Source organism: Drosophila navojoa, chromosome 2 (assembly GCF_054131105.1).
Source record: "Drosophila navojoa isolate 15081-1374.11 chromosome 2, UAZ_NAV_1.0, whole genome shotgun sequence".
Taxonomy (NCBI): Eukaryota; Metazoa; Arthropoda; class Insecta; order Diptera; family Drosophilidae; genus Drosophila; species Drosophila navojoa.
The window spans coordinates 3,119,275-3,142,789 of NC_142890.1; the positions used below are offsets into that span (position 1 = coordinate 3,119,275).

Sequence of the window (23,515 nt, forward strand, 5' to 3'; positions counted from 1 at the left end):
TGATGAATGAATAATGAACAATGAACAATGATGGATGAATAATGAATAATAAATTATGAATGATGAAGAATAAGTAATGCATGATGAATAATAAATAATGAATGATGAATAATGAACAATCAATGATGAACAATGAAATAGATAATGAGTGATAAGTCACAAATAATGAATAATGTATGATGAGCGATAAGTGATGAGTGGCGACTCATGAATGATGAGTGATAACTGATGAGCAATGAGAGATGAGAAGCCTATTGACACTAGACACTAGCATTTCTTTTGTAAATAGATAAAGCATTGCTGCCGCTGATGTGAATAAATACCGCGAGAGCTATGCGCCATCTAAATATTATATTTAATTTAATCAATGTACTCTTATTGACATGAACATGAATAGTAATAGTAATAATAATAGCTTTACCAATTATGCATAATTGACGATTGAATGCTAGCAATTTATTTCCATCGTGCGCGCCTCACATGAACTTATCGCGGTTGAGAAAATGGTTGAATGGGCGTAAACTCTCCTCGAGCTTCACCTGCTCATTGATGCACTCGATTATTGGACGATTCTTCTCCACGGCCTCCGTTAGGCCATTGCGCACCGCCACCGAGGAGACGGTGTGCAGATCCTTGGCCAGATCAAGGGCCGCAAAGACACGGATCATGGTGGAGCCCGTGCCATTGGCATAGTCCCCAAACTCCCCACTCAGATAGTCATTGGGCAGCAGATAGTGGAATTGGGGCCAGAAGGATTTCGTAATGACAAATATGCTGTTCGAGTCGGTGGGCTTGAAGCCCTTGTGTATGCTCCAAATGAAATGCGCCGAGTTCACAAGATTTCCGACACTCAACACAATCATACTGCGCAGCCAGAAGCTCACGAACAGCGCGTTGATGAAGGCCTCGCCAAAGTACTGGAACGGCGTATTCACGGGCAGCAGCACATTAATCAGAATATAGAGCAGCACATAGTAACTGTAAATAGACCGGAATGCTGTCGATTGCATAACATAGTTATTGATGGGCCACCCACCGCTTCTGGAACATGACGATCTTATCGTTCTCTATATCGGACATGTCCACCTCCTTCAAGAGCTGCTCCTGCTGTCGCGAGTACTTCAATAGATTGCCATGTAGTTGTGCATACCAAAAGTTATGCTTGCTATAGTAGGGATCCTCGTCCTTCTGGAAGTACGCATGATGCAGCCGATGTGCCTGCACGCGACTGTAAATGGTGCCCTAGACAAAGGATACATATGAACGATACATATGAAAAATGTCTATACGATATTTCAGTTTAATAATATTCTAAGAAATAAGTAAATAAATGTAAATCCTAAAGAACTAAAGTCATAATCATAAATTTATATAATATTCGACTATCATTAGAAAATTACAAATAAATATTAAACTCGATTTCCCACTCGATCTGCTCTCAAACATAACCGTTTAAGGTGCTGATCATTGCTAAGGTTTGTGTCTACGCTAAAAGCGCAGAGTGCAAGCTTTGACACGAGCTTTATGGCAGTGGCATAGCTGACTGGGGGTTCACTTACCTGGCCAGACAACGTCTGGCAGAGCATGAGGAACAGACGCAGCGGAGCAACTGCTGTGAAGGTGCGATGCGCCCACAATCGATGCACGCCCACCGTCACGCCCAGAATGCCCAGTAAAGTGAGTGCGGTAGCTGGAATAAATGAACCACGACACGTGTGAAATCGCCAAATTGAAAATGCAGCAACCTCGCGCCTGACTTAATCAACTCACTGAATAAAATCGTAGACCAGAGGGCGCTCGTAAATGTTATATAAATGCCATAGCTGCCCAGCATATAGACATGGATGTACCAGAGCACGAGGGGCCAGCTGGCATCGCGCTTCTTGAACTCAACATCGACTTGGGAATCCTTTTTGTCTGTCTTCGCTTCTCCTGCCATCGTATGACAATCCTTTTCTAGCTATACAGGTGAAGCTAACTGTTGCAGACGCTGGCTAGATTGCTACTGGATTGGACTGTAGCACAATGGTGCTGTCTTAGCTACCCAAGGTTCAAATAGGAGTACCCCTATGCATATGCATGAGAGCCGTATAAATTTGCGTACGTCGGCGTAAATATGCGAATGTTCTTTATAGCGGGTTCACATTGTATGTACGATATTTAATTTAAAACTTTTACTTTGCGGACGTATTTCTTCTTTAAATAAATCGTAGGAATACCCCTTTCATTGTCTATGAATGTTTAAATATGCCTGTATATAAATTATTTAAAACAGACTGTGTTGTAGTCTGGCAAGTAAATAAGAGGAGTACCCCTAATGCATATGTAATACAGACTGACCAGCTGTGTACTGTTGTGCTTGTTTATATTTGTATAAAACATTTCAATTTTTCGTAGTACCGCAAAGCTAGATTTTATAATAAGTGGAAAGTTGGAATCCCCCTAATCACATAGAAAGGAATTCAAAAGTACATTATAGGTGTATAGCAGAAGTACCACTATTTGGTGAATAGTAAACAGCAGGACTACCCCTAATCATATGTAAAAAATGAGAAAAATATACAAAAAATTTAAATTATTTTAAAATTCTTTGATGATCTTCCATTAGAGCCTAAATAAAGTACTACTCCAATCAAGTCAAAGGCAACAACAGCTTGGGCTGATTTTAATATGTTCATGTCATTCTCTTAAAACGTAACACAAGCGACTACAAGGGCAAGCAGTGTAGTTTACATCTGTAGTATTGTGGGTTGGATATTGGGAGGAGGCTTATCTAATAACTTAGGATTTACAACAAAACACAGGCGAATAAGTGCTAATACCATAGCATCACTAAGTGCCACAGGGCTCAATTCTGCATCTTGGCCAACTCGGCGAGATCCTCGCGTGGCAAGTCGCGATCCCCAAAGCCCCAAACTTGATTCTTGTGCGCGTACTCGTCGCTGAGGAAACGCGTACCATCGCCGCACTTGGCGGCGCGTCGCTTCACCATATCCGGTGAGACCGATTTGCCTGCGAAAACATAAATTCTTGGATCATTCGGATGTCAGATGTGATACCACTCGATAGACTTACGTCCGCTGGCTATGCCGATGCGTGCACAGAAGTCTATGAAGGCCGTGGTCACATTCAAAGTGTAGTTGCCGAATTCGCCCGTCTTGTAGTCCCAGGGAAATACATGATGATAGTTGTGCCATCCCTCGCCCATGGCCAGAAACGAGACAACGGGTGCCTCCACGGGTGTAATGTTTCTAAGACAAAAAAGTAAATACTTTATTATACATTCATCCACCCCCCATATCCAATATCTACTCACTTGTCATACGGTTTATTGCCGTACATGTGAGCCACGCTGTTCACAAAGAAGGCCACATTTAGCGTCCAGGTGAAGCGCATATTGAAGTTTATCCAGAAGGACATCCATAGGTCCTCCTGCCAGAAGTACCAGGGCACCAGCACGGGCAACACAATTGAGCAGAGTGCGAACAAGGGTATATAGTATTTGCGCTGAAACATGACCACCGCATCCGCCTCCAGATCCGACATGTCAATCACCTTGCGTTTCTCAATCACCTTCGGGTGTGGGGTCAGAAACAGCCAGCCAACGTGGGCAAAGAAAAACCCGCGCTTGGCATTATGCGGATCCGCATCCGTCTCTGAGAACTTGTGATGTATTCTGTGATCCAAGGCCCACGTGTAAGCATCGCGCTGCATAGTAAAGCAAAGATCGAGTAATTAGAGTTATGCAGTTGGTTCAACAAGTTGGTTGATCTCAATAATCAATAATATTATTATATTCAGTAATCCCTAAGCTAGAAGTCTTGAGCTGGAAAGTTTTTAATTGAATATATATATATATATATATATATATATATTTGCTTTATAGGAACCATTTTTATATGAACCAGATTATCTTAGAGTGTAATTTATTCTAAGAAATATTAAGCTTGAAGCTTTAGTAAAAAATCGAGATGAATTTGCTACATACAAAAATCCTCTGATAAAAATAGAACTTAATGAATACAAAATGGCATGAGCTTAAATCAGAACATTTTATTAATGGAAAGCCTAGAGGAACTTCCGTTGTAGTCTCTATTCAACTAAGAACTTCAGAAGTTTAGCAACATGAGAAACAGAGAATTCACGACTGACAACACTGGAGTGACTGGGTGAAATATTTAACTCAATATATTTCATTTTTACTTACCTGTCCCGCTATGGAGAACATAAACGCCAGCAATATGCGCAGGAATAGCGATGCTGTGTAGGACTTGTGAGACCAGAGACGATGCGCACCCGCCGTAATGCCAATGCCCGATACCCAAATGCAGCCAACAACTGCAGAGGGAGACAGAGAGAGAGATAGAGAGAGTGAGTTATCGTCAAAGAGTGGGCTGTTTGGAACTTTTGTTTGCTGTGGATGTTGTCACGCTTGATTTGTTCACAATTCGATGATATAATAATGGCATCGCACTATAATTCTATATATAAACGTATGGCAATTGAAATAGTCAGAGAGCCAATGTGGGCAGGGGAGAGACTATACTAGAGAGTATACCCTTTCTTCCCCCCACCACGCTTTTTGTCTATTTCTAATGCCATGCGTCAGAGCTGCTGTCACCTAGTCGGCCGACTCTATGGAAATCATTCTGATCACCGTTCAAAGCCCAATGAATGCCAATTTAAACGATCGTTAACTTTAATTACACGGGTCAAAGTGCACATTACTTGCTGGTCGAGTTTTTGTAGGTATCTAGGGTAAATCTCGAAACAAAATTGTGTGATTTCAAAAACAATCTGATAAACTAGCTCAGAGAGAACTGAAATAGGAATTTAGCTTGATAAGTAGTTGTATATTGTAGTCATATGGAGAATACATTCGAATCCGTTTATAACGTTTTTATAAGTGTCATTATATATTATAAGCATTATTATAGTAATCATCATCACTTTCGATAATTTCACAATCACTCTAGATTTTAAAGGTATTAGCTGGCTTATCATTAACGTTATTGAACGAATTCCATTTATTCCTATTCTAATCTATTCTTTATTATCCAGAACATATACCTGTCTTTAGTAACAAAAACAGATAATTGCTTTCAGCCACCATCTTATCGGCTCCAAATTTATAAGAGTCATAAATAAGGCTAATAGTTTTAATGGATCCAGTACTACACAATGGAAAATCAATAGCTTACATCATTTATATATGTATATTACTAAAACGATTTATTTTGACTTAAATTCTATGCTCCTATTCATAAAGATTTGCGTGCCTGTTGACTAGCTAATGAGTAAATAAAATATTGCTCAAAGGCTAAGTGAAATATATTTAACATATTGTTCAAGACAATTAGAGTGTCTCTGGGGCGCAAATCGCTTGCTCACATATGATAATTACAGGTCGCCACCCAGTTGAAAAATATATTTGGGGTATGTAGTCTACCCCGAATATATACGTATATCTATGTGTATATGTATGACAAATGATGGATTGATACATACCCCATAGGAATGTGTAGAACTTGGCGCTAAAAAGCAGGTACAGGCCATAGAGGGCGCCAACGTGCAGGAATGTTTGGGCACCCAGATCAGGCCATCTGATCTGGGGCTTGTAGACGACCTCGTCACTGTTCGACATCTGCTCCTGTTGCTGCTCCTCGACCAGCTTCAATGTCTTTTCCGCATTCTCCTTGTAGACAGCATTCTCCTCGCTATATCCTAAATTATCATCATCTAACTCTTTGGTCTGTTTAGCATCTGTGGCTGGGGCTTTCCTGTTTTTCAGCTGATTGTCCTGGCACATCGCACCCAGGCTGCAGGCCCCGCCGTTGCTCTGCCCTGCAACGGAGTCGCCGTTGACGTTGGGCTTACTGGGCGTGGGCGTCGACAGGCACATTGTGTTCACGCTTGTGGTACTTAGTGTAGAGCTCTCTGGTCTATCTGAAATGGCAATTGACGACACAAGCAATGAGTAATCAAGTAGTTATAGACTTGCTAATTGCACTTTCGAACGCCCATCATTTAACAGCCTATTGATTGAAAATTGGGATTTGAAATAATGTGAATTGAGTGTGAAAATTCGTAGATGTCTTTCAAATGCTTAATGCATACTGAACCGGTTTTAGTACACCTAGTTTAAAGCAACTCGACTCGCCCATAGTTTACACTAACCATTAACATTTGCCATTCTCAACTTAAGTTCGTCGATTCTCTGCGTACTTGATCTTATCTGGAGCAGCCTAGTCAGGGCCCCGCACCCCATCTCATTTAATAGTAGTGTCTCTTTGATAGTTTCTTATCGTTTTGATAGTTTCTGTTTGCCTCCTACAATAAAAAAAATTCTTGAGTATTGACATTGTACGACTATAACCCAGATACTAAAATTTAATACTTGGATGGAATTGAGACTATTGCTGTAAATGCCCTTATATATGATATACTCTTTAAATATATTTATATGAACATGTCTCTAATAATAAATTGAATATAAATATTGTATATATTTCTTATATATCTAAAATAAATAATATTTTTTATCATGATATATTTTATTTCAGTTTCTTAACTCCTACATAAAAATAAAATAAAATAAATAAAAAGAGATTTGTTTCCTCACAAAAAAATATATACCCAATTTTTAAATTTCTTGTATAGGGTAGTTCCTCAGTCGAGCAACAAAGGCAACCAAAATGTTTTTAGGTTTTATTTTAGAGTCTTTAGACTCTTCATACTGCTTCAGAATGAACCTATTATTCGGCTATGACATAACGCCCTATGCAAATAGATGAGACAAGCGATAAAAACTGATGGAATAAAGTATTTACGACTCAACTATACACTATGCTAGGCATATGGAGTCAGCCAAGACATTCCCACATAAAACTGTTAACAAGGCTGCGATTGTCTTACATCTTTTCTCACTTTGCTAGAGAATATTTATTTTGGAATTATTGTGAAACTTTCGAGTGCTGCAAATTGGAATTTTCAATTGTGTTTTGGTATAAAAAGCAAATGGTTTAGCTCTTAAAAACTCGCAAGATTTATTTTCGATTTGCGAATGAATCACTTGATGCGTGAGAAATGATAAATTATGATAGACATTTAGCTATATAATAATAATACATGTTTATTTTTTATACACTTGCAAAGCTATCAAAACTTATATTATAATTGGGCTTTTCTAAGCATAATAAATCTACTGATAGCAATATTTATACGTAGCCTTATGAATAGCTCGGCATTATAATATCCATATCACAAAAAAAAATAACAAAAATTGGAAACCTCCCGTCAATACGGATAAAAAGTCGCTTTGTCACTGGGATTCATGACATTTGTTGGTTCTTAGCTACTACCGAAATGCTTATCAGTTACCAAGAAGTAAAACAAATTTGCTAGACAATTTCTAAACAGTGATAAGCAGTGGAACACCTGGCGCTCTCACATAAATGACCCGGTGTCTGGGCACGCGGTTTTCAGCTGAAATTCATTCTGAATTTCGGTCATTGATAAGCGATAAGCAATCATATTTGACTTCAATCAAACAACACCTCCCATGATTCATCTATAATCATCAACAGGTGTGCAATGACTCAATTCTTGTAGAAATGTCTGCGATCTTATGATATATCATATAAAAAAGCGCGTACTTGAAAATGGCAGGGGAGAGCGTGACGTATTTGAAAGAATTTTGTATACATTTCTATGGGCAGCATAAACAAGAGTCGTGTCACGCAAGCAAACGCGATAGGTGAAACCTAAAGTGATAAGACACGACTGTAAGAGTTTTTTGAAATGGACTCACTAAATTGAAGAAATATTTAATAAGATCATATGCTTTGTTAGTATAAAAATTAATAAGTTTGAATTATATCAATGAGTCACGACTAAAATCACGAAACCCGAAAATATTTATAGCGATTCAGATTTGAAGTAATGAAAGAAAATTCCTTCCTAGCCTCTGAGATAAAAGTATAAATATGAATAAGAGAAGCAGGTTTTAATACAGAAATAGAATATTTAACAAGAAATCAGTTATGGAATCGTGTCACGTAAGCGAGCATAAGGAATATTCAAAAAATTCGACTATCCATATATCAGCCAAGTTCGATCCTTATGAAAGACTACAAATAATATTGAACTAGAAATTAATAACTAAATTGTGAAAGACGTATCACGCGCCCATCTCTACAGTGGGCACATTTCTTTGGCGACGGTCAAAGGAATTTTATTGCCACAAATTGCGCTGGCGTTGCGTTGCAGTATGGCATTGGCAATCTGCTATTGGTTCCGCACTTGTAGCTGATAAGATAAGTTGGCTATCTGTGTAGCACACATCTGTCAATTCAAGGCGTTTATTTGTATATAAATATCAAACACATACATATATGCATACGTAGCTCTCTGTGAATAGATGATTTTGCCGGCATTGCTCATACGCAGCGTACGCCGCATTGGCGTCCCCATGGCGCGCAAACACGCCCCGTTTCGCATTTGCCTTTAATTAGAAAAAATGTAGCACATTAGGAGCCAACTGAGAGCGAATGCGGGGCACGCTAATTTGATAAGAGAGAGGAATATAATTAATGTAAGAAGCAAAGGAACTCGAACTAGAAGCTTTGGCTGTCAATGGCAATCAAATAAAGTGAGGGCTGCCTGTGAGCGAGTGAGTGGGACACAAAGGGTATTGGCCCGAACCCAAACCAAATCTCCAAGCCCAGCCACGCTTTACGAGCGTGTCACAGAAATCAGCCAAATATTTTCATTGGAGCGACGCACGCGACTCGAGTGTTAGAAGAGCTCCGAGGGTTTTATTGAGCTCAAAGTCCAGTCCAGAGAGCATGCATAAATTACGCCCGATATACAAAATTCATTTGTTAATTCCACTCAGCCACAGCTTGGCAACGGGCAAAAATTCTATTACGCTTAATAATAAATAATCATAAACAATAAAAAGAGGCCAAAGCGAAACCATAAGCGCTATTGACATTCGTTAAAAACCTCGCGGACCAACCGTTACCCGAGCTCTAATATTTGCCAATCGCCTGCCGATTCCCACGTCCCTATCAATAGACTATATACATTAGAAAGACAAAATACTAATAAAAAACAATAATAAATAAAAGCGTTGCAGCCGGGTGCAACCAGCCGCAAGATACTCCTTCATGGTTCGATGAAATATAGAAATCTATATATATCATGAACTAATCATTTGTAGATCTTTTCCTTATATGAGATCAGTCGAAGCAATTGTCAAAGTGGGAGAAATTAGCTCTCATGTTGAGGAAGGAAGAAAAACCTGTTTTCAAATTCAAACAAATTGCCGGAACAAAAACAAAAATCTAACAATTTCATCGAATGAACATCAAATGTTGGAAGACTCTTTCTTAAACAAAACTGCACAAATTCAATAGACTCCTCGTATATGGAAAAGAGTATAAAAACTAATAAGCACCAGCAATAATAATCTTCATTCGCATACTAATTGACAGGCGGTCACTTGTGGCCAATTTTCATTGGCTTTCTTGATGAAAGCTTTGGAATGATAAAATTCTAAATATATGTGCTTAAATAATGATACCCTGTGAAATCAGCTCTTTAATACTCATCAATAATACAAAAAAAAAAGAAATGTTTGTTAAGAATCTTAAGATTTGTTGTGATATGACGATGGTAGTGTTGGACTTTGAGTCCCATGTGATAGGCACACAATAAAAGTAAAAAATATCTTTGAAAAACTTATCAATGCAATTAACTCAACATGATTTATATACTCTAATTTCATTTTTTATAGAGTATATATTTCGCGTATGCTCTGAAGTGAACCATTTATATAAAAATAAAATATTTTTATCCGGTCTCTCCTGTTCCTTATGCTTATACTGGTACCCCTACGAACTAATTGTGAAGCAAACAAAGCAATTTTTATACAATTAATCAGCAAGAGCAACTATTACCCCAGAGACTAATAGTATAATATATAATAGTAATAACAAAAACAAAACATTTTAATAGGTACATAGATCTCATTAAGTTACGCTTTAATTGAAGCAGTTAATCGCATGTAAGATAAAAAATAACTAAACTTATTAAAGTTCTCATAATTTAGCGCGACAATAACGACTGATTTGGTTAAGTGTATACAATATATATATATATAAGTATATATATACACTTATATACATATATACGAATTCTCTTGTTATGCCACATCAGTTTTATTCATTGAAAAAAAAACTTTTCAGTAAAATTAGAAATATTTCGAAACACCACGTCACATCACATTACTATCTACATATTTATATTTTGATATACTTACAATATCAGCTGATTTCTATATATGAAAGACCCTTAACAGATTCCCGCGAAATTATTTGGATTCTTTTTACTTTCGAAAATAATTAATGAGCAGGCAAACACACGTGTAGACACAAATACCACTTGCAAATAATATTTTGAGCATCTTTGCTTGGCTACATAGATTTTACAAAATATTTTCGATTTTACCTCTAGGAAACTCGATTATTCGTTTCGTCCAGCCGATAGTCGTCTCTTTGTATTGCTTAAAGGAATTGCTTAGTTCCTAGCTGAATTTCTAGATGGCGTAATGACATATTCTCTCAGAGTTTTCGATATCTGCTCACAACGAAATGGAGTTTACTTATGTGTGAACTATTCTACAATTTAATTATGAATGAGTTATATTATGAATAGCACACAAAAACCATTTGTTCAGGTCGACTAATTGACATTTATTGCTATGCTACACTATGCGACGATAAAAATTCGAGAAATCCCTTTGGGACTCGTTAACCAGCTAATTGAGGTCGAAATTTTTACTAGGGTTGTGGCAATAATACGCATGTTAATCCAACGGCATATGTGGAGAATTAGATAATATATAAGAGTAGTATAATAGTATAAAAATGTATTCAAAGTATTACGGTATAATAGCTCTGCAGTGTAATAGCTTAAAAGTGTACAACAAACATATACACATGTTTATTAGCATAATCGGGATATCTAATGAGCTGTATAACACTATATCTGTATAACAGTATATTCTTATAATAGCTTAAAAATTTAACTGTAACGGTAGACAGTACGATAGACCTTTCGGTAGTATAACAGTCTATATATAAGTCTCTGGCAGTATAACAGTTTTTAAATATATGTATAACACTTTAGATATATAACCATTTGACTGTTTTCAATCATTTACCCTTTCAGCTGTGCAAGTAGTTAAACAAAACAGTTAAGATTTGGCCAGTAAAATATATTACAAAACTATCGAACAACCCATAAATTTCTGCAAATGTCACAGAAGTCGCACAAATTGTTAAATTTTGAATAATTTGCTGACGTCAGGGGAACGAACGTTGCGGATTCTCTTAATATTAACATGAAAAAATTACGTTCCGTGTCTATAATTTATATTTATTTGTTTAGCATATGGTTTATGGGTCTGTAAATTACTTTGTTAAAATGCAAACATTGTCGAATTTGGTTGGACGCACTTAGATCTTGAGGAGGAGCAGCGGGGAGGTATCGTATTTGGGAATATTGTTGTTTTTGTTATTTTGAAACTAATGCCAATATTGTTGTAGATTTTCTCGCAGTGCGCTCTGCTGTTCACCAACCGAACGAACTTAAATGACTAACAGCCACTGCTCAACTGGCCGACATTTACTACATCCACATCAAAGAGCTGACGTCGACGTCGACGCCGCAGTCGCAGTCGCAGCGGCAGCGGCAGTCACTAGCTGTGCGAAGTAAAGATGAGGGGGAAATGGAATTTGAGGTACACCCTTTGCTTCGACTCGTATTCATTATTTGTCGTTTCATTATTATTTCACTTTTATTTTGCAGCTGGTTGAGTAGTAGATGTGCCGTCCCAAACTTTGTTATCTACCCATGTTCTCTCTTCCACGACTGTTTACTATTCTCTGTTGTGCTCACACATTCCGTAAACATTACAAAAACAATAAGGAATGAAGACAAAAACCTGCTTGCTGCCTGTTGGCGCGCCAAGCGAATTGTAGTTCAAAGTCAATGCCTCGCCCGTGCTCCCTCTCACACTCTCTCTCTCTCACTCTCACACACTCGTTCTGCCTCTCTGACTCTCCGCGTGGGCGATGAGTGCCTATAGACTAGGGGTGAGCAACAGCGTTACTCTAGAGCCGGCATTTCGTCATCGGGCGCCGACAAAGCTCGTAAATATCGGAAGCCGCGTCGCTGCTGGCGTCGCTGCCTGTGTGATGAACGTACGCTAACCCAGTTTTGTGTTTGACGCCCAAGCACGCTTGTTGCTTTCCCATGCCAGCCAAACTCACGTTGCCTCTCTCCCTCTGCCGCTCACGCTCTTTCGCTTCAGCTCCCGCTCCAGCTCTCTCGCGTTTCTTTGATGCCTGCTCTGGCTGATTATCGGCTTCTCATTGCGTGCGCTTCGTCTGCGTCTGGACAGTCTGCGGCATGTGCTCCCTGTCGTCTGTGGGAGGGAGAGCACAAACATCGTTAGCTTGGAGACTCAAGCAACACATGCGTAGCGCGTGGCCATCGTCTGTGGCTTTTTGTTTTCACATTTCGTTTCTTTCATATCATATACAAATAAGCCTACCCAAGCAGACGCTAATGAAACGGAAGAGCAGCGTTGCTGTTTATCTCTGCGGAGTGTTAAATAATAAATTGTTAAATGCTGATAAGCCGCCCATAGGCAAGTAGTTAAGAAATGTTTACACATAACTACATAACTTAGGCTAATATTGTAAAAAAAAAATTGTTTTTTTTTTTTAACTTTAAAAGCAGAGCACAAGATCAAGTTCGAAAGGTTTGCGGCTCACAATTGCCGTGTTTTCTCAGCCTTCAAAATCAAATTTGAAAACGAATAGAAGATGTAAAGCTAAGAAAAGAAAAAATATAAACATATGTAAATTGCTATGGACCGGTTTGTTCGTGTCTGTGGGCGGGGGTTGGGGGGCGTAGGCCAACGCAGCGAATGATGATGCAATGGCAACGCGCTGATAAATATAGAATACGCTGAGCGCGCAACTCTACACTAATGTATGTAGAGTCTACATAGTTGCAAAGCTAGCGAGTGTGTGTGTGTGTGTGTGTGTGTGTGTGTGTGTGTATCCATGATCAATGGCTGTATCTTTACGCTTATCGAACAAAACAAAACAAAACAAAATTCAAAAGTGTTTAGCTTCGGCATTTGGCTGGCAGGAATGAAGCTCACGGATTTTAATTGTTTATTTTTGTTTCGCCTCGCTTTGAGACTCTTCACTGCACACTGTGCAAAGGATTGGAGCGAGGGTTGATATTATGATATCTACAAAGTCAATTGCTTACAGAGTATTTGCACAGGCAACTATTCCCGTTGAATTGATTCATTCCTCTCTGATTGTGTAATCAAATACTTTTGTGCCTGTTATGGCACGCAGTGCTACTGCAGTTCTCTTAGGCCAGCCCATGGGCGCACACTCAACACCTACACCACACGCCCCACACCCAACGCCCCAATCCTGGGTGACCCTTTTTAGGTATGAGCAGAGTGGGCACTATTGACACAGCTGTGCCGCGGTATAAACATGCGATAGGAGTACGCTAATTGGGTCTCCCAATGATAAGACGATAAGATTAGTCACTCCATATAGGGCTATGCAGGGTATATAGGGCTGTGTGCAGTCTCGGCACTTGCAACCCAGAGATGAGTCATGGCACGCGCATTGCCAATAACAGCAACATGTGATGACATAATTTTCACACAGCTTTGAGTCAATAATTCATCAAGCCCACCCAGACCTCCCCTGCCACACTCGCCTGCCCAGAACAGACAGGATAACAGCTGAAGGACAACTCGTACTGGATGAGTGCCATCAACATTTTTGCTCCAAATAAAATTAACATAGAAAGTGGCTGGAAATTTACATAAGTATTAATGTGTGTGTGTGGGTGTGCGTGTGTGGGCGTATGTACAATGGATAGACTTCTAATTGTTGTTTGGCTTATCAAAGTCAAGGCGCATGCGTCACCAATACCGCCTCCGTTTTGCCAAGGCTAAGCTGGCCAAGTTAGTCCAGCTGATAAAGCTGGCGATAAACTGGATGTTAAATAATATGGCAGCCGCACAATTGGGCAGACATGAATAATTGATTTGGCCCGCTGGGGGGCCATTTGCCTGCCGTGCACTCGATAACCATCATCCGTCGTCCAATTGTAATGGCGCACAACACTAATCGAATGCTACAGAGTATGCACGCCTATCTGTCTGCCAGACTATCAATCAAAACACCCAACTACAACTGGAATTAACAACAACAACAACAACAACAACAGCGAAGGTAACACAAAATGTTGTGGCCGGGATACCTTTTTAATTGTGTGGGCAAACCCGTGTTCTACTAGGTCCCTGAACGTAGGACTCGTGTTGACAGTTGGTACAGTGGAGACTCAGCAATAGCTTCAAGTGCAAGACCAAATATTTTTCTAAAAAGGATTTGAGTTAGGTTTTGCAAAAAATAACTAAATAAATTCAAAAGTATTTTACTTAATAAAAGCATCTAAATTAATAAAAGCTAAACATATTTATATAAATAAATGCATAAAATCTTTTGTAAAATTGTCTTTCTCTGTTTTACAGCATATAATATTTCTCGATTTTCTACCACAGCTCTTATTCACACAACAAGCTCTAATCCTGTTGGTTCGTTCAAGCGTGGCTCCACTGTCCATTTGGCTTTAGCTAGAACATTAATGCGCGGCATTTGCTGTAATTCATTTCAAAATTGTTGTATTGCGTGATTTCATTGTTGACTTAAATCGAATATCAAAATGGCAATCAATTTCGGTTTGTTGTGGCCTGCAGTTTTCTGTCTGTAACCCGGAGACACAAAAAATTCCCGAAATTAAAGCCAAGCGCAAAAATGTAAATATTTATATTAGATTAAAGATTTACTATTTCGCTTTGGCATATCGCAATACCAATTACTTTAGAATTGAGACAAGTGTTTCTCAGACGAATCATTTAAGGAATTCTAATCGTAGCTGTTGTGGTTGCTGTGCCTGCTATTTGCCTAAGTAAAAACAACCACCAATGTGGTGTGTTAGGTTGGGTGAGTAAAGACACAAACCAATGGAGGAAATTAAATGCGGCGAATTTCAAGTTAGTCAAGCTACAAACCAATATCTATATTATATATTTATCATGCAATATATAACAAAATAGAATATATAAGATATATTAAAGTAAAACTAAATAATTAAAGAAAAAAAATAATTTAAAAAAAAATAAATAATTTAAAAGCTAATCAAAAAAATAATAATAATAAATTTAAATATCTTGAACCGGAAAGACTACATTAATAATTTATTAAACTTAAAGGAATAGGTTTTGAGAATTTTAGTCTGTTTTCATTATATTAAAATATATGGTATGCAATTTAGTTACTAAAGGCAGTTGACAGTGACTACTGAAAAGAAGAGAGAACTTATATAAATATATTTGTACATATATGAAAAAAAAACTAGATTCTCTGGGGGACGAATGCTTATATTTTAAATTTAGTAATATTCAGATTTGTTTGAAAAGCTCTAATGGACATACAATTTGGAAAAATTAGTAATGTAAACAATTAAGCTTAAGCTAAAATTTAGTAAAAAAAGATATCATTTTTATGCTTTGTACATACTGTATACTGAAAGAAGTACTTTACGCCTAGATTACTTACATAACTTACATAACTTACATACTTACATAATTATATTATTTCACAATCAGCAAATTCAGTTATAGTCGCACACAAAAGGGCTTAAAATACAAAAGTGAATTTAATTAACATACAACATCCAACTGCGTTTAATCATAAATGTTGGTGTTTAGTACACTTGTTTGGATTCATTGTCTCGGCATAAATCATTAATCCTTTTGCTTGTAGTAGGCAGTCAACTCCCATTCCCACACCAACCACCCACCCGCGAGGCGCACCCCTCTCACGAGAACTCCATCTCTTGGATGTCACACACGTGATTATTCTAAATATTTATTACCGATTCCCACATGTCCTGTAATTACAAGCGGCGCATGTAAATGAGCCGAGTCGAGTGGAAAAGTAGACCTAGTCGGCCGCAGGATTAACCCCTTTTCGCACATGTGTGGCAAAAGGATCTCACGCATCGCTGCCACAAATGCGTGTATGTGTGCGTTGCTTGAGGTATATATCAAACGAGAACAGTTACAAAGTGAATCCAATAAATACACTTTTTAATTAAACGCCTCACAGTCAGACATATGCAACGTGGCGCAGCCTGGGGAAATGCGCGAGCGACGCTCAAAAGGATATTCCACGCAAGGCGTTGGCTTCTAATTTATCGAATGTCCTTTAATCACACATGTACGCACGCCCACTTTGATGTGTGTACATTAAAATAGGAATTATAAATTATCCTTATAATGACACGCTCTCTCCATACAATATTCAATTACAATTCATGTTTCAGCAGGTAATCTAATACACGTTCAATCGTATCCAATACAAAAGTTAAATAAACAATTCATTAATTAAATTTTTAAAAATGTTTACTGTTTTTATTTAGTTGACGTCGCGCGTTCTTTCAGCTCATTTGCATGTTAAAAATAACTTCTGTACGACAGAATTCCTTTTATTGAAACTAAACGACAGCGCAACGGCGACGACGACATTGCCAGTGGAAAACACTCTTAGACATTCAGGTAGTTGTCTGGGAATTCGAAGGTAACATCGCGGCCGGTAAGCTTCTTGTAGACCGATGTGAAGGTATCAACCTGAGGGTGAGATGGAGAATATATATTAGTAATTATTTTTATAGATAAAACATTTATAGTTGAGAGCATTAGACAAATGTTAAACGGTTCAGCATATTGCTACAGCATGATTCATGCAGCAATGACGCGCTGAGTATGTTTTTTTGATTTGCCGCCGATATAGGAAGTCCCGAGGCACCAGGCACAAAAACGGCGCTCGGGAGGCAAATAGGCGGGGGAAAATCACAAGAAAGGATAACCATATATATAGAAAATATAGTTTATAAATATGATGTAGCCAGTGATTAGTATTGTAAAAGCCTTGGAGTAGATAGCCTCAACAACGTGGATGGTCTGGCATTTGCTTTGCGTTCTGTTTGACAATCACTGAATGATAATGCTAATTCAGCAAATAACACAAGAACGGGAGGGAAGTCTATAACAGTAAACAGCGCGATTCATAGGTAAACTGATAAATAGAATGTAGCCAGGAATTAGTAATGTAGAAGCCTTGATGTATATAGGCTCAACAATGTGGATTTCGCTGACTTGGAATTCGATGTGCGTTCTGTTTGACAATCGCTGAATGGGAGTGCAAATTCAGCGAATAACACAAGAACGGTCATGTAAACAATACTGAAAATGTGGCCAATATATGGAGATGTGCGCCCGCAGGAATGCGTGAATGGAGCACAATAACGAGTTATTGGCTAGTTTGATATGCGTCCCCTTTGACAATCACGGCGCTTGATGAACGTGCCGCAAATAACACGGGGACAGCATTCAAATACAATTCAATTTAAACTGCCTTATCAGCAATGCTTACTTTGTGTTCGATGGTGGTCTGCTGGTTCTTGTCCAGGTGCACCTTGACCAGCTGAGAGCCGTCCAGCTTGACGCGGACGCGCTTGCCAACGATCTCGGCGGGGAATACCAGATCCTCCAGAATGGCATCGTACACAGCGGTCAGAGTGCGCGAGCGTGGACGCTTCTGTTTCAGTGGATTGCGCGCCTTGCGCGTTGGCTTGGGCAGAATCTTGCGCTCGCCAATGACGACAACATGCTTGCCAGAGAATTTCTTCTCCAGTTCGCGCACCAAAATGATCTGGATCTTCTGGAACACCTTCTGCTGTGGAATGGGCACGTAGATGATGACGGCCTACACACACACACACACACATGGAAAAGAAAACAATTATTTTTAAATATAAACACAAACAAGCACAACTCACCTTCTTGCTGCCAAACTCAATCTCGCGTGCACGAGTGATGTGCAAATCGCGAAGGTAGGGCTTCAGGTCGCTGTTGGCCTCCAACTCAACGAGCGCCTGGGCGATCGACTTCTCGAAATCATCGGGGTCCGCGCCGCCGGGCTTAATAATTTTAGAGCCGATAGCCATCTGTAAGTGAATGAAGACAGATATTTATTATATTATTATGATTCATTGCTGCGAAAAACGACACAAGATCGCTGCCAAGCCAACATTTGAATTGTTCATTTCACTCAGTTGCCTTTGACTTTTTAGCAAATCACTGAGCATCGACTTGGTTTCAATGGTTTTCACTTGACAATTTAGGCCAATTTAGTTGGCAGCATTTGATTGACTCGTTTTACCATTCATTTTTGGCTTTGCATTGCATGTTGTGCCGGTTTTTCGGCTTTTTCAAAGCATTCACAGAAAATGTACACCAACCTTTGTCGACTATTTTGACAGGAAAGGAAGTCGTCGATTTGACACTGAACTGTGCAAAACGTCATCGATGCGCAGGGTTGCTTTTCACGCGAAGTTGGCGGCAGACGGTTGTGTTGTGCGCAAGCCCAATAGGTGGCGCTCGTGTGCAATGAAATTACTCTTGCATGTATTTATTTAAATAATGTTTTTTTGAAATAATGAAAACATGTAAGTATTAGTTATAATGAAAAGGAAAGTCTATAAATTATATGACATTATTAGTTTAGATTCATTGCCATGGTGGAATTAATAAGAATAAGTTTGAATGCAATTGTTTTTGCTTGTCATTTTTAAAACAGTTGTCAATTAACTGACATTTTATATGCTTATCTAAACATTTGTTAGTTAAGACAGCTGTTGTCTGTTTATCAAAAAAAGTTGCTGACTTCAAACTACATTTTTGCTATAAAAATCCAAGACTGTTTGAAGTTCACGTACTTTTCAAGGGGATTTTGAACTGAAAACTTGATGTGCATTAAAATTAAAAGAATTAAATATCAGTTAAATATAAGGAGCTGCTTCAGCTAAAGCGCAAAATGAACTACGTCACCATTCTCGGTCTGTGCTCCTTCTTACTGCTCATCTACATGGATCAAGCCGAAGCGTCCTTCTTAGAAGACGAATTCGATTCTTTTATAAAGTTTATCAAGCGAATGTTTTCAAAAGAAAATAATCCACTTAATAAAAAGTTTCTCTAGTAACTAACTAATGTATAAGCTGTCACTAAATCGATAAAAAAATATTATTTTTACTATTTTATTATTTACTTATGCTATTAATAAATTAACAGTTATCGCATTTTGTTTTAATTATACCTTTATTAATATAGTCTTATGATAGTGAAATAAATATATGTAAGTACATAATTTTTAAGATAAATAGGAATTTCTATAAAGGCTTAGCCCCTGGCAGTGGCGGCCACGTTGGCAGCCTGCTGAGCAATGCCCAAGCCCTGGATGGTGGCATCTCGAGTGTGCTGACCAACACGTTCCTTCAAAGATATATAGTATTATAAGTAATATGTTTTGATTTGGTATTAGTTATTGGAGACTTACAATTTTCTTGCCAATCTTCTTCAGCCAACCAGCCTCAGATTGACCCATGCTGATGGCCAGGATGAGGGCAACAAAGATGAAGACCTTGTAGAAGTTCATGTTGAGTTTGTAGTATTAAAGTATATTCCTTGGAATCTGGGAGTTAAGACTTGAGTAGGTAGAGTAGCTGTAGCTGTTGCTGTTGCTGCTGATGCTGAGTGACTGATGAATTGTGTAGCCAGCCAGAGTCGCTTTTATAGCTCGTATGGGTCGACGGCGCTGATAAGCCTCGCATCTCAAAAAAGAACAGCGGCTGAACGCACGCGGGGATTTTGTTTGGCGAAAAAGCACACTGGCAAAATCCAGGTCTGTTTGTAGCAAGGCGTATATGGATGGAAATACTACGTATAAGAAATGTATGCATGAATCATATAAACAATAAACATTTGTATATACATTAAATACATTTATATTCTTAAAAAATAAAAAAAAACAAAACAAAAAACACAAAAAACAAATTTAATATAATATAGTTATCAGAGAGTAATTATTGATGCGAAAAAAATGTTGAGGCATTTAAAAATTGCAAACATTTTAAACAAAAAACAATTAGCGTAGCCAAAAATTCGGGCGTTACCGCACTCTCCATCTCTCTCTCTCTCTATTACTATCAACCTCTCTGATTAATCGTTCATATCAATGGAGTTTTTTTTCGGGTATTCACCAAGCATGTCTGCTAACCTTACATAATGACCCGAAATAACGGAGACAAATCAAAATTTGTACAATAAATTTATTTAATAATGTTTCTATTTCTCCAAAATATGAAGATCTATCTATGGTGTTTGACTCCTTGAGAACTCTGTCATTGAAATCTAATAATATATGTACATTTATGTATGGAATTGAATGGAATAATGATGTTACAATTAAGGAATTACAATAAAGGAACATGATACCCGCAGCACTAGACAGAAATCGAGTCTCGAGAAGCCTAAAAGTAACGCTTCGTTACTTTAGTTTGCATGTGATTTGAGCTCTGCCCTGGCCACAGCTAAGAGCCATATGCTATGCTAGGTGAATAAACTAAGGTAAATTCAATCTTAATAGAAAGCTTTATTGCTTCAGTTGAGCAAATAAACAATGTACAAAACATGTTTTCTAGCAGTTCTATAAATATCCATGCAATTCAAATAATGTATTTACCATGGATTACTTTTGGTTTACCTTCCAATCTACGTCAAAGACTCTTTTAAATATTTATATTAGAGTCGATGCACAACTTATCAGAAGACAGCCCAGCTGTATGGAACATGAGTATTGCATAATATGTACATAGAGAGGAGCTCAAATAGGTACTACAGTTAATAATAAGATCTGTTGTTTATGTTTGTACTTTAAATATTTATTATAAAAGTCTTAAAAGTTAATGAAAATACGAAATTTTATATAGGTCTAGCCCCTCACTGTGGCGGCTACGTTCGCTGCCTGTTGAGCTATGCCCAAGCCCTGGATGGTGGCATCTCGTGTGTGCTGGCCAATGCGTTCCTATAAGGATAAATATTTTATAAGTAATACGTTTCAACCTGATTTTAGTTGTTGGAGACTCACAATTTTCTTGCCAATCTTCTTCAGCCAACCAGCCTCGGATTGACCCATGCTGAATGCCAGGATGAGGGCGACAAAGATGAAGATCTTGTAGAAGTTCATAATGGAGTTTGGTATATAGAAATATTCTACAGTATTTTAAAAGAGATTTGAGTTGTAGCTGTAGCTTTTGCTGCTGATGCTGAGTGAGTGATGGATTGTGCAGCCAGCCAGAGTTACTTTTATAGCTCGTTTGGGTCGACGTGGATGATAGCTCTCTCCGCGCAACGATATGGCGGGGAATTTGTTTGGTAAACAGAGCAATGTGACGTGTGTTCAGTATTTGTGATTCTCGCAGGTAAATATTCCAGAATTCAAGAAAAATAAAGGAAAGAAAGTGGAGTTATGCCAATTTTAAAGCTGCTAGAACTAATTCTATAAGACTCTCGGAAATGTAAATGTTTAGAAATCGTATTCATATTCAATTTTGTTATTTTCTTATAGGTGAACTTGTGTTGTTTACTCAGCTGCGGCTATGTGCTTTTATCCAATTGGAATTCTTCTGTTTGCCAGTGATGCAACTGTACTTGTCTGCCATTAGTATTATTGGTCGTGTGGGCGTGGCAGCGGTTGTTGTACTATATCCACCACCGAGTCGAAGACAAGGACAATGAATTAAGTCAACAGTGGGCAGCATGGGACATCAGCAGCAGGATGTGCCCACTGTCAGGATATGCCACTAATTTCCTTAACAAGTAAAAACGCTTCGGTCTTGACTTTCGCCAAAATCAAACTCAAAGCATTTCCAAGGCAACGCGGTTCTATCCCCTCTCCTTTGCTGTTAGATTTACTTTCCGGTTTTCTGCTGTTTCTGCTGCGGCCTGTTGCTAAAATGTAAATAAAATCGCTCGAATTAACCGCTGAGTGACAGGCACAAGCAACATCCAGAGCTCTGCCTCTGCCATAACAGCCCCAAAGCCTACAGAAAACATCGACTCCGACTCCGACTCCGACTGCGATCCAGCTGCACAGTTTGACTTAATGCTGTTCATGTCCCTGTTAAAGACTTTGAGCGCCCAGAGAAGCGTAAGTAAGACAATAAATGCAACTGGTTTTCATTTGCATAAATGGGAGAGGGTGATATGAAAGTTGCAGATGTTTTTTTGTGGCCTGATGAAAATAATGGGCGTTGGGCACAGGTATGACAATGAGATATATGTACATGTATGTGTATATGATATGAAGTTATACCAGTTAGGATGAAAATTTGAATCTATGGAAATTAAAGGAGTCTACGTTTATTTCCATATCGTTGACTCGTTTTACCTGATAAAACTTTTTGGATTCCAGAAAAGTCTTTTTCAGATTAAAAATCTCAAAGCTCTTTCCTAATCATATTAAAAGTCTTACAATAAAACTTTTGTAAGACGTCAAATTACAATTGATTTGTATATAATATTGTATATATAAAATTTAGTATTCTCCGTTGTTTTGATGACATGATGAACATGTTCGGTTGTAGCCCGATCACAAAGGTTTCGGTTTATGTGGAATGCGATAAATTTGATTTGGATCACATTTGACGGTCTTAATAGGTTTACATAACACCATAACTGAAGACAAAGATTTTAGTTCTTAGGGCACATATATTTTGATTTGTGTCTAGTCCAAGTCGCAACTTTCACAGTCCACGGAATATTTCTATACGTCAACGACCAATATGAAGCTCTACAATATCTTCATCATCATTGCTCTCATCGTGGTCATCAGCTTGAGTCAAGCCGAGGCTGGTATTATTGATGCGACTACCGCGCAAATTGTAGGTATTTAACAACTGGAATCAAATCAGAACAAATTTCTTATCAATGCTTTATCATTATAGAAAAATATTGCACAGGCCTTTAAAAATGTCTCCCTCTTTGGCTGGCAAAAGGCCAAGGAGATAGCGTCAAATGTGATCAATGCATTTAAACCAAATAATAATAGTGAGATGAAACCCATTTTTAGTTTCTGAGTTGAAATACTTTAATAGATTCGAAAACCAAAGAAGGAGCGCTTTCAATCTATTGTATATAACTTAGTCGTATAGAGAGAAATCAACACCGTGTTATTTTAAAACTCAAATCAATTTTATTCTTTGTCCATATAATTCGTAGAAATGTATAGTAAAACGGCTAACTGATAAGAAAATTTCGCAATGAAAGATCATAAAGTAGTTGCAATTGGCATAGTAAAAGCTGAATTCGGCTTAGTCATAGGGAAGATCCATAAACTTTCAGATATACTATTAGATATACTATCAAATATATTATTTTTATTTATACACTAAATACACTCTGCCGTCTAATAAAAACAAAATTCAAGTTAAAGTATATACT

The 23,515-nt window shown here is 38.1% G+C and overlaps 6 protein-coding genes and 3 non-coding genes across 12 annotated transcripts; 1 reads left to right on the top strand and 8 right to left on the bottom strand.

The window, feature by feature from the left end:
* Positions 1-332: 332 nt before the first annotated feature.
* LOC108649099 (acyl-CoA Delta-9 desaturase) lies at positions 333-2,027 on the bottom strand. Its single transcript, XM_018098102.3, has 4 exons — positions 1,771-2,027; positions 1,560-1,690; positions 1,037-1,242; positions 333-978 (listed from the first exon to the last, which is right to left on the bottom strand). The coding sequence occupies exons 1-4, from the start codon at positions 1,937-1,939 to the stop codon at positions 477-479; spliced, it is 1,008 nt and encodes a 335-aa protein (XP_017953591.1). The 5' UTR covers positions 1,940-2,027; the 3' UTR covers positions 333-476.
* A 610-nt stretch (positions 2,028-2,637) lies between these two features.
* LOC108660119 (acyl-CoA desaturase) lies at positions 2,638-11,688 on the bottom strand. Of its 4 annotated transcripts, none has more exons than XM_089262742.1 (6): positions 11,482-11,688; positions 5,509-5,946; positions 4,208-4,338; positions 3,317-3,708; positions 3,076-3,251; positions 2,638-3,012 (listed from the first exon to the last, which is right to left on the bottom strand). In XM_089262742.1, exons 2-6 carry the CDS (start codon positions 5,900-5,902, stop codon positions 2,849-2,851), a joined length of 1,257 nt encoding a protein of 418 aa, XP_089118868.1. In that variant the 5' UTR covers positions 5,903-5,946; positions 11,482-11,688; the 3' UTR covers positions 2,638-2,848. The 4 variants fall into 4 exon arrangements, with proteins under 4 accessions (XP_089118868.1, XP_017968891.1, XP_089118869.1 ...); XM_018113402.3 differs by having other exon boundaries at positions 11,523-11,687; XM_089262743.1 differs by lacking the exon at positions 11,482-11,688 and adding an exon at positions 10,513-10,711.
* A 4,873-nt stretch (positions 11,689-16,561) lies between these two features.
* Positions 16,562-18,619, bottom strand: RpS7 (ribosomal protein S7). The gene is made up of 4 exons (XM_018113404.3): positions 18,478-18,619; positions 18,016-18,183; positions 17,610-17,942; positions 16,562-16,804 (listed from the first exon to the last, which is right to left on the bottom strand). The coding sequence occupies exons 2-4, from the start codon at positions 18,181-18,183 to the stop codon at positions 16,721-16,723; spliced, it is 585 nt and encodes a 194-aa protein (XP_017968893.1). The 5' UTR covers positions 18,478-18,619; the 3' UTR covers positions 16,562-16,720.
* Positions 17,074-17,210, bottom strand: LOC115563361 (small nucleolar RNA psi18S-1377). Its single transcript, XR_003980344.1, has one exon. It is a non-coding gene; the product is annotated as a small nucleolar RNA psi18S-1377 (small nucleolar RNA).
* Positions 17,263-17,405, bottom strand: LOC115563360 (small nucleolar RNA psi18S-1377). Its single transcript, XR_003980343.1, has one exon. It is a non-coding gene; the product is annotated as a small nucleolar RNA psi18S-1377 (small nucleolar RNA).
* Positions 17,424-17,563, bottom strand: LOC115563362 (small nucleolar RNA psi18S-1377). The gene has a single exon (XR_003980345.1). It is a non-coding gene; the product is annotated as a small nucleolar RNA psi18S-1377 (small nucleolar RNA).
* Positions 18,620-19,314: 695 nt separating the features above from the next.
* On the bottom strand, positions 19,315-19,787 carry LOC108660123 (cecropin-2). Its single transcript, XM_018113407.3, has 2 exons — positions 19,572-19,787; positions 19,315-19,507 (listed from the first exon to the last, which is right to left on the bottom strand). The coding sequence occupies exons 1-2, from the start codon at positions 19,668-19,670 to the stop codon at positions 19,415-19,417; spliced, it is 192 nt and encodes a 63-aa protein (XP_017968896.1). The 5' UTR covers positions 19,671-19,787; the 3' UTR covers positions 19,315-19,414.
* Positions 19,788-20,930: 1,143 nt separating this feature from the next.
* LOC108660124 (cecropin-1/3-like) lies at positions 20,931-21,368 on the bottom strand. Its single transcript, XM_030386141.2, has 2 exons — positions 21,162-21,368; positions 20,931-21,098 (listed from the first exon to the last, which is right to left on the bottom strand). Exons 1-2 carry the CDS (start codon positions 21,258-21,260, stop codon positions 21,006-21,008), a joined length of 192 nt encoding a protein of 63 aa, XP_030242001.1. The 5' UTR covers positions 21,261-21,368; the 3' UTR covers positions 20,931-21,005.
* A 1,359-nt stretch (positions 21,369-22,727) lies between these two features.
* LOC149092045 (uncharacterized) lies at positions 22,728-23,454 on the top strand. The gene is made up of 2 exons (XM_089256648.1): positions 22,728-22,956; positions 23,020-23,454. The coding sequence occupies exons 1-2, from the start codon at positions 22,858-22,860 to the stop codon at positions 23,149-23,151; spliced, it is 231 nt and encodes a 76-aa protein (XP_089112774.1). The 5' UTR covers positions 22,728-22,857; the 3' UTR covers positions 23,152-23,454.
* The last annotated feature ends 61 nt before the right edge of the window (positions 23,455-23,515 follow it).